This window comes from Hippoglossus stenolepis, chromosome 8, assembly GCF_022539355.2.
Source record: "Hippoglossus stenolepis isolate QCI-W04-F060 chromosome 8, HSTE1.2, whole genome shotgun sequence".
NCBI classification, from domain to species: Eukaryota; Metazoa; Chordata; class Actinopteri; order Pleuronectiformes; family Pleuronectidae; genus Hippoglossus; species Hippoglossus stenolepis.
In genome coordinates this window covers 1,432,322-1,442,548 of record NC_061490.1, presented here as the reverse complement: position 1 = coordinate 1,442,548, position 10,227 = coordinate 1,432,322, and the positions used below count along the sequence as shown (strand labels likewise).

Genomic DNA, 10,227 nt, shown 5'->3' with positions numbered 1-10,227 from the left:
TAATCAGTAAAATTACCTAAATAAAATCTTGTACAGAGCTTTAGGGGTTCCTCAAATTAGAGGTTTGTAGAACACAGCTGCATAAATAAATACATTTATTTTAGATAGGTTGTCTTAAATACTTCGTCCTACACTGCATTTTTATAAAGGCCAAAAACTTGTCGAAACATGCAGAAGGTTTAGTGCTATATGAATGGCACAATACACCACATTAATACAATGTAAACTGCAAAATAATATATTTCAATAGCAGATTGTATCACATGCACAGCAGACATGTTTACTATTATTTACTATTTTCTATTTCCCTTTATATTTATGAATGATTTGCATGATAATCATTTCAATTAGTCAGTTGTATTTATTGTACCTAATTTATTATGAATTTATTTAAAACAGACTGTATTTAAAAAAAATTTAAAAACATTTGCAGAAGTGCACAGTTTAAGTAAAAAAAACAACCTGTGATGTTAAGGAAAATGTGACAAGAGGGTCTTTGAATGAAAAACATCCATCCTGAGAGCTGCTGCTGCGGGAAAAGATGAGTGAGACTGTAGGTGGGGATGTGGGGGCTTCGAAACCGCAGCAGGCAGGTAAGAGTCACAGGTTCACCTCCCCCCTGCTCTTACAATGTGGACCCGACATCCTGTCTGCCAGCACGCACACAGCAAGACAGCACAGAGACACGAACCCAGTCAGCCTCCAGAAACAGGCAGCAGCTCTACGCTCCCTGCAGGACCCTTCATGTGAGTACAGCACGGCCGAGCTGTGCCACTGGAAAGTAAGGTGACGCTCTGTGACAGGATATATAAAGGTCCAATATACTCATCTGTATATTATATCAATGATACCAGATAGTCACGTATTAGGTGCTGAGACATTGGATATAGATTAATAGCGCAACGCCAGGTTGTCATGACACCATGTTATAGCTATTCTATTGAAGTAGAAGGAAAGAAAGAAAGAAAGAAAGAAAGAAAGAAAGAAAGAAAGAAAGAAAGAAAGAAAAAGAAAGAAAGAAAGAAAGAACGTAAAAACAATTCAATATGTTGGTCTCTGATTAAAATGTTTCCTTTAACTGAGCTTTATTTATGATTCTGATTTTACATTATGAATCTATCATAGATATAGTTATTGTGTTTTTTTACAATAGTGGTTATTGCCTTAATGAGTTCGATATGTACTGATGTGTATTTTGAAACATCCACACTATAATATCTCACATTACACATCAATAATATCGTTTTTATATCAAAATCATTATCAGGAAAATTTCTAAATAATTCATACAACGTCCAAAGTTAATTCCTAGTGTCTGAATCTTTTGTGCAAACTCATGAGTGCTCTAGTTGTTTCTTAATAATCCAGCTAGTCCTCTCTTCTGTCACCGTGTTATTGGAAGAGGAGTGTCGGCCATTACAGGCTTGGCAGCTGCACTGAGCTGCAACACTGATACTCCGTGGGAGTCAGATTATCATAGAGAATGATGGCGGCTTCGGGGGACTCAGAGAAGGGCCAAAGGGCAAGGCACTAACTTTCTGGCTCCGACATTACTCTGACTATAAAGAATACAGTAATAGTATCGCGCAAATTGCTCTGCCTGTAAAATAAAATCCAGAGGCCGCATACAAATGACCTGTAAGGAACATTAAAAAGACTGCATATGAGATAACCCCCCCCCCCCTTCAAAAAAAGCTTGATTCCCACAGGAAGATGGAAAATATTCTACATCTTTTCTCAGATTTTAATGAATTTCGACAATATAGATTACAGCGACAAATCCAAATTGAATCATTGGTGATTGGATTATAGACCAGCCCAAGAGATTTTTTTCTCCAAAAAATCACTGGCTGTTTTAATGGCCTTTTTACAGGGACCAAAAATAAACACAATTTACATTGTTATAAATTTCCAGAGTGAAAGGGATATGTTGAGAAGGGGCCATCATCTGGGCTATAATGTAGAAATGTGGGGGTTTGTGTGTCTTCTAATCTGTCTACAATTGTTCAGTGTTTTGACAGTGAAAACAGAGGCCTGGGTGATATGAAACCGAATGAAAACCACAAGCATGTTGTGTGCAGAGAGAGTTGTGCAGCGCAAAGAAAATGAAAATGAGGCTCGGTGAGACTAAACGTCACTGACAAGTCGCTGTGGCTGTTATCTCTAACATCAGGGACTGAGAGGAGGCTGCAGCGCCCATCCGATTATTAACAAGACTTCAATGTGCTTGAATGTGTCAGGAGGGATCCGCTGCACCAAGGACATGTAAAATCTTATTATCTTTCCACTATTAGTCCAAGAGAAGTAAAAGTATTTATTTTTTTATATTATTGCCAAGCATGGATTCCAGCACATTGACGCAGTCTTTTTTAATGACAGAGAATAAGTTGCTATAAATTGCTCTAATCGTCTGTTCTGTCAGAGCCGCAAACACTTTGGTGATAGGGACACGGTTTGTTATTTTTTGAACCACCATTAGGCGGCGCTGCAGACTTGTACTCTGTGCAGAGACACAACTGCAGCAGCTGAAGCCTCCTGTCAGTCCTGCTGCACGGAACATTTATGAATTGCATATTTGTGTTAAAAGCGAAAGTTGTCCACCAGTCGCTTTGTCATTCATATAAATTATAAGGATGTTAGGTAAAAATTAAAACAACCATTTATGGACCGTTTCGGCATTTCAAAACAGAAATATAAGTTCACTTTTATTAAATGAAATATAGCGAAATACATTATAAATTCACACCCAGTGAGTTTTTCGGTGGCAGAGTAAATAAGTTAACAACCTGTAGAAGTAAAAAAAGCATAATTTCTCTGTCAATGGAGAACTTAGATTTTTGACTCTGGTGTTGAAAGTCTTAATTATTTTTATACTTAAATCTGTGGCCAGAAACTAACCACAGTGTATTAAAGTGCGCTTTAATTAATTTAATAGATTTAAAAAAAAATAACATAAAATAAAATTGTAACTACTAGCCTAGGAATATTTTTAATTCAAACAAAAATATTTTATTTCTGATTAAGGTTGACCTTTGTTCATACATACATGCCCTCAGTATATTACAGGGTTTTTACTGCACACAATTGATCAAACATAATAAAAAGTCACTCCACTTATGGGGGCTGTGTTGAAGGATTTGTGTTGTAATAAACCTGTGTAGGTGTAAACAAAACAGGTCAAACTATCCAGACGAGCTGAGTGATGTTTTCATGAAGATGTGATGAAGATAATTTAATTCATGTTTCCACACGAAAACACATCAAAGTTAAAGAAGAAAAAAAGAGCAGATCCTTTGCATAAGAAATTAAAAGGCGTTTACTGTTTGTATTTATTCACCATGCTGCTGATCTCAGGGATGTTTTTATTTGTCTGAAACCTCAGATTTTTTATTCTAACCACCATGAAATGCTACGATTTAATGTGGTTTACCCTCCGTTTTAGCAAACGAGTCAAAATTGGTTTAAATAAAACCTTGTAAGTGGCTCGAGTGTTTTCCAAAAGCACGTTTTCTAAAGCGTCGAGGCGGAGGGAAAAATGATCAGGGTTTCCTCCTGCGCTTCCAATCGGGTCCCCGAAAAAAGGTATCACACTTGGCTATATGGTGTATGAGAGGTGTCAGTGGAGGCAGGTTGAGCTGCACAGGCTTCTCCGTGGTCTGGAGCCCTAGTTGCTATCCAAACACAAATAAACAGAGGAGGAACATTGGAGTTAATGATAGAGGACGGGGGGTGGAGGCGTGTCGGGGGGCGGGCTGAGCGCTGCGGAGCCCCGGAGCCCTGAAAAGTGAAGGACCGGAGCGCATTACGCACACTTCCAGCCCTCGCTCTGGAGGAGACTCCCACACCGCTGCTGTCTCCCCCTCCAAACTTCTTCGTCTCTTTTCCACAACTTGTCACATCTCTGCAAAGGCTCGAGACATCAGAGTTGGTTGCATGGCTACATGAGAGTTTCGTGGACTTGGAACTTGGAAAACTTTCAGCGGCGCTTTATTGGAGCTCGTCGCCTCTATAGTAACTGTGGATTACTGACATACCGCAGGACCTTTGGCAGCTATTTATTGGGGTAAGATTGTGTTTGGCAGGGTGTGTGTTAGTCTTTTGCAATGAAGGGGACCAACCTGACTCAGCCCACTTGTTCTAACTTTCTAACTGAGCTGTAAACCAAATATATCAATCTGTCAGTAAACAAAAATGTCAGCTTTTCACTGACAAACACTAAATCATATGTTTCTCGGGGTGATTATTGCTTCGTGATGATCACCAGCTTCGAGGTCAGAGTTCACCCACGTTTTGACATCACCGGTGTCGGTCCACAGCACGTAACAGAGCTGAGACAAGCGGTGGCCTTAGACTTGTCACGACTTACAGAAATGTAAAACCCTCTGCCAGAGAAGGGGTTTTGAGGAACACGACAGGGCACTTAGACTGCTGTCAAAGTGTGCATGCAGGTCCAAAGGTTGTTGAAAGAAGAACAGGTTGAACAAAGTTGTGCAGACGCACAAGAACAGCAAGTGCCTGCATGGTGACTTATGTTGCACCCGTGCAAAATTACACTTATGCCATGCAGGCTACTGTGTGTGAGAGGGAGAGCAGCGTGGAGAGGGGAGTTTCATGTCTGTGGAACAAATGTAAGGTCATGAATGTACTGTCACTCACAGGTGAGACTAATACCAGTCCACACAGTCTCAGGTTCATCAGGCGTTGTTGAAACATTGTGTTAAAATATAAAAACGACCCTAAGCTTTTTACTTCAGTATCCAAGTATAGATAACCTTTAACCCCTTTTCTTATTTTTCGTCTAAATCTAAAGGTCAGCTCACTGTTGCACCGCTGGCTCACTGCCAGTCCCGCTTTTACCATCCGGAGTCCTGAATTTACATGATGGATTTTTTTTCCTGTGTGGGAAAACATTACTTCTCATCCCCACAAACATGGAACATGTTCCTGCAAATTTCTTGCATTGTCAGCTCATATTGTCCTAAATTGTGGGGACATGGGCAGCTTCTGCTTTTATTTAATACAAACATTACACTACAGGTTAAAAATGTCCTCAAGTTCCCTTGCACAGGAGGAAAACCATTGCTATACAATAAACAAGCAGCATAAAATAAAAAAGAGCTAAGAGCAAAATACTAGTGCCTATAAAAAAAATTCTGGCTGCACCCACAAAAATATAAATAAAAAAAACATGGATTTCCAGCGAAGATTGAAGTGACTTTCTTGTGGTTAATATAGCCAGCATTTGTTTTGCTCTGACTCATGTTCCTGCTCTTAATAACATATTTGATGACTGCTGGCAACATTTCAAACTTACAAATCGACATAGCCTACAGAGCACTTGTTTTGCATTGTGAAACACCAACTACAGCCGTCAAATACAACTTGTCTTCTCTAATTGCATTATATGAGATTTAGTGTTCCATTCAGAGTGAACTAAATGTGTAATTTGCAGTGTTAATTGGAGCCATATGAGTAATTTTACACCCACCTCTTTTAGTTACAGTTTCGATGACTGGTGTGTTTCTCAAAATTCCTTTGAAGCGCATCTTCTTTTTTTAAAAGAGCAAACATTGTTTTTGTTATAATGCGGAAAATACGAGTTTATATGATGTCAGTGGTTCTGCTGAGGAAAAACAGGGTTTTACACATCATTGCCAGAACAGAACAACACGGCAGCACATTAGCTGTTCACTTAATTTACCTAATTAAGTTTTTTTTTATTTAAGTAATTAATGTGTGCCATAATTTGGGTATACACGATTCATGTTGGATGTTAAATTGATAAATTAAAATACAAAACATAAGATTTTGTCTCTGGTAAAATAGTTGTAGAAAGGCAAACAGGTGGTTTTACTAACTGAGGGTCACACATTGCCTGCCTGCGAAGCCACATAATTACCGGCTCTAATGTGGCATATAAACACAACGCTCATCTTTTTCTTTCCTCCCCAGGGTTACCACCGTGTCTTCTGCAGAGGTCTGAGTCGAGATGGGGAGCAAAGCCCTGCACGCTCCGATCCCCCTGCACCCGGCCCTCCAGCTCACAAACTACTCCTTCCTGCAGGCCGTCAACACGTTCCCAGCTGACCAGCTGCAGGGACTGTACGGCCTCAGCGCGGTGCAAACCATGCACATGAACCACTGGACTCTTGGTTACCCGCACATTCAAGGACTGAGGTCGACGATCACGGAGATGGCAGCTGCGCAGGGTCTGGTCGACCCCAGGCTTCCCTTCCCAGCGATACCCTTCTCAGCCGCAGCGCAGCTCTTTCATCCAAAACAGGCAGCCATGGGGCACGGCATCCCGTCGCTGCACAAGGACAGGCCGAGGTTTGACTTCGCCAACCTGGCCCTCGCTGCCACTCAGGAGGACCCGCCGAAAGCTGCGGATCTGGCGAAGTTGGCGTCGGGGCTAGGGGGAACGATCTCCGAGCTGAGCAAGCTGTCCCCGGAAAGAAAACCCACCCGGGGCAGACTCCCGTCCAAAACTAAAAAGGAATTTATTTGCAAGTTCTGCGGCAGACATTTCACCAAGTCCTACAACCTCCTCATCCACGAGAGGACCCACACAGACGAACGACCGTATACCTGTGATATTTGCCACAAGGCTTTCCGAAGACAAGACCATCTCCGAGACCACAGGTAAGACAATTCCTACAGATACTGTTTTCATTACGCACGGCGTTAGGAGGGGGTCAAAAATTCACAGCAGCATTCCTGAGTGTGCAAGCGATTTAAATGCAAATAACCTTTATTTATTTATCTAAATTACATCGTCACAACGGGCTATTAGAAACACATTCTTCATTCTAGACATAGAGACGTGTCCGGCCTGTTCCCAGAGTTTTCTCCATGAGGGCGCCAAAGGACTTTTACGCACAAAGTTGGACAATCACAACGTGCGCAGTGGAGATTTTCCTGTGACTCTGGGGTTTTGTAAAAGCTACAAGCAAATCCGTGCATGAGCAGGCATCTGATGAAGTGTTATTTCTGCTTTACAGATACATCCACTCCAAGGAAAAACCATTCAAATGTCAAGAATGTGGGAAAGGATTCTGTCAGTCTCGAACTCTAGCCGTCCATAAAACCTTACATATGCAGGTAAGCTGAAAATATTACCAGTCACCACGATGTTATCCTCACGGAACTATATGACACGTTATGATCAAAATTCAATCATTAAACACGGTCTACTGCATGCACGGGGATATTGTTAAGTCTCTCAAATTAGCCAGTTGTCAAATGAAAACAGGAAAATGTGAGTGACAAATACGCATACAAGTTATATAGAAATGACTGTGTAAATTAGTGTGAGTTATATCTGACACAATAGCGGATTTATTTATTTTAGTTCTACACAATGAAAGGGAATAATTCTTTGCTTGCTTTAAATCTAAACAGGAGTCTCCCCACAAATGCCCCACATGCGGAAGAACCTTTAATCAAAGAAGTAACCTGAAAACTCACCTTCTCACCCATACAGACATCAAGCCCTACAGCTGTGGCCGCTGCGGAAAGGTGTTTCGGCGCAACTGTGACTTGCGACGGCACAGTTTGACGCACAGCCCACATCAGGACTACTAGCCTGGACAGACTAACAAAATAACAATGGACAAAAAAGCAGGAAGACAAGTCAGCGACTTCTCCTTTTTCTTCTTCTGGTTTTTTCTTTTTTTCCAAATGGTTCAAAGACAGTCTCCAAATCAGGACACGTTCACTGGCGCACAGTTTGGAGCTTGGTTGCACATCAAATGGGACAGCAGCGGAGCCATGGCCATTTCCAGCTTTCACACCCACCTGTAAATATCAAGACCATGTACATAATGTTGTTTTTTATTTTCCTCTCTGGCCTTGAAATTATAAAGTTGTCAAAAAACAGTCATAAGTTTAAAGTATGTTAAATTGTATTTTAGAAATAAATATTTCCATTATACATCTGTGTTTGCTCTGTTTTTATTTCTTGCTCTGCATACCTTGCACGCGACACCATGTTATTGAACCACAGATTATATTTAGATTAAACCATTTACTATGATCATCAAGTTAATAGTCTATAAAGCCAGCAGGCGGTAGGAGATTAATGTTGGCCTTTTATCATTGGACCAGCATTTATCAGTTGCATGAATGACAGCAATGTCCTTTAGGGGCGTTTTGGGCTTTTCAAGTCTTTCGAACATAAAAATATTTTTTAATAAGCAAAAAAATGTCTCATAGTGAGTGATAATAGATTTTAAGAATTTCATTTTTAAATAAAATGATGTGTAAATAACGTTCAACTCTTCAGCATCATCTGCCACCCACATTCATGTTTTACACGTCTGAGGTTCTTAAGCTACATTATTATTGATACATTTCTGGAGCCTACAGAGACTGATGAGTATAAAATTGGCAGCATTAACCAGCCTTTTCAAGATGGGACATGACCGACAGTCTATACAAAACACATTATTGTTGGGGGAAATTATCAAGGGTCATTAATTCATCACTTTTACTACAAACAGAAAATGGCACCTGTTTTTCTGGTCCCTGGATGAAAATTTATCAAATCAATGCCGCTCAGATGAAGAGTTTTACTTTGGTGCAACTCAGTTATACATATTAAAATGTAGACTTATTTGAGCTATACTTTGGTTTAGGATTAAATTATTAATCTACACAGTGGGTAATAATTCACGGGGAAATGATTAAACACCAGGTTTAGACAGATTTGTGTTAATAATATTAATGAATAGATTTGGATTGTATCCATCTAACCTTTGATTGGGGGTTAAAACAATTTACTCCCAATCACAGCCTGAAGGAGCTGATCTATACGTTTTTAATATTGTTATTATCATCATTATTATTCGGTGGAGACAGAGTGAAACATCTTCCTCTCACAGTGTTGGCCTTCAGGCCTGTAGTTTCACAATTTCACCACTCATCACCGGCTGCAGAAAGCTCGTTTAAAACATGATTTTCATCTGACAGAAAAATTAACTGGTTGAAAAAATTGCGTTCATTTACTGGATTCTTTAATGGACTTGAAAAATAGGGTCTGTAACAAGTGGTTACACAAACATCAAGGCGCACGTTGCTGCTGAAAGGCCATTAAATACAACCGAGTTTATTACGGACTGCAGGCTGGTATTTTCCTAATTAGATTCTAAATGGAAAGACAACAAAGTGTAAAGTCAGAGCAAAGCAAGCCCATATTTACACAAAGCAAGGGAGTGCATCATATCAAATAATCATGTTTAATCATCAGAACATATAAATTAATAGCTACCAACGATACAAATATAGAAAGCTGAATAAGGATATATACGTGATGTAATAATAATAATAATAATAATAATAATAATTTGTGTTCTTATTTTTATTTGCGTTTTTTATTTTATTTACTTGAATTTATTTTGAAGATAAATCTATAATTATACTGCGATGATCTAAATTGATTTGCTAAACAAAATCTTATTCTACTTTTTGTTATTAGTTGCAACTAATCTTAAATAAAGGAAATTCTGGAGCCTAATATGATCTCGTAATGCTGGATGGACTGGACTATGTAATTCCATCAGGTTTGCATAAGTAAAAAAGTATTCAGTGCCGGTTTTAAAGGAATCCACCGTCAACAGATTTGACGTGCTCTCGCAGGGGAACAAAACTGTTAAACATGTACAGGTCGTTAAGCTTTAGTTTTTTATTTTTATTATTTGTTGATGCCTTGATGGGAATCTGGACAGTGTTAAGGACGTTGATCTATTATTTAAACTCAAATGTGTATATCTCCACTGGAAATAAAAAACACCAGATTGATCAATGAAATGCCTTTCACTCTGTCAGGAAGACAAGAGAAAGAGAAAGTGAGACAACTTGATCAACTCTACCGACTTTACTATCGACTCTACTCGTCCGGACACCGAAGTGACTTCTTGGTGTCACCGAAACCGTGACTGCAATAATGGTGGAAACCCTGTACATTTCTCTCTCACACACACACACACACACACACACACACACACACACACACACACACACACACACACACACACACACACACACACACACACACACACACACACACACACACACACACACACACACACACACACACACACACACAGGAAGCTTCACCTGTCTGGTTGCTGCAGGGGGGAAGCTGCACTGACAGTGAACATTAGACATTTCAAACCTCGGGACTCGACAAACTAGGACTGGGTGCAGGTGAAGCATCGACAGCATGGT

At 39.9% G+C, this 10,227-nt stretch overlaps 1 protein-coding gene across 3 annotated transcripts; it reads left to right on the top strand.

The window, feature by feature from the left end:
• The first annotated feature begins 687 nt into the window (after nt 1-687).
• On the top strand, nt 688-7,933 carry osr2 (odd-skipped related transciption factor 2). 3 transcript variants are annotated; one of them, XM_035162796.2, is made up of 4 exons: nt 688-746; nt 5,953-6,642; nt 7,002-7,101; nt 7,402-7,933. In XM_035162796.2, the coding sequence occupies exons 2-4, from the start codon at nt 5,990-5,992 to the stop codon at nt 7,582-7,584; spliced, it is 936 nt and encodes a 311-aa protein (XP_035018687.1). In that variant the 5' UTR covers nt 688-746; nt 5,953-5,989; the 3' UTR covers nt 7,585-7,933. The 3 variants fall into 3 exon arrangements, with proteins under 3 accessions (XP_035018687.1, XP_035018691.1, XP_035018686.1); XM_035162800.2 differs by lacking the exon at nt 688-746 and adding an exon at nt 3,827-4,063 and having other exon boundaries at nt 7,484-7,933; XM_035162795.2 differs by lacking the exon at nt 688-746 and adding an exon at nt 3,827-4,063.
• Nucleotides 7,934-10,227: the final 2,294 nt, after the last annotated feature.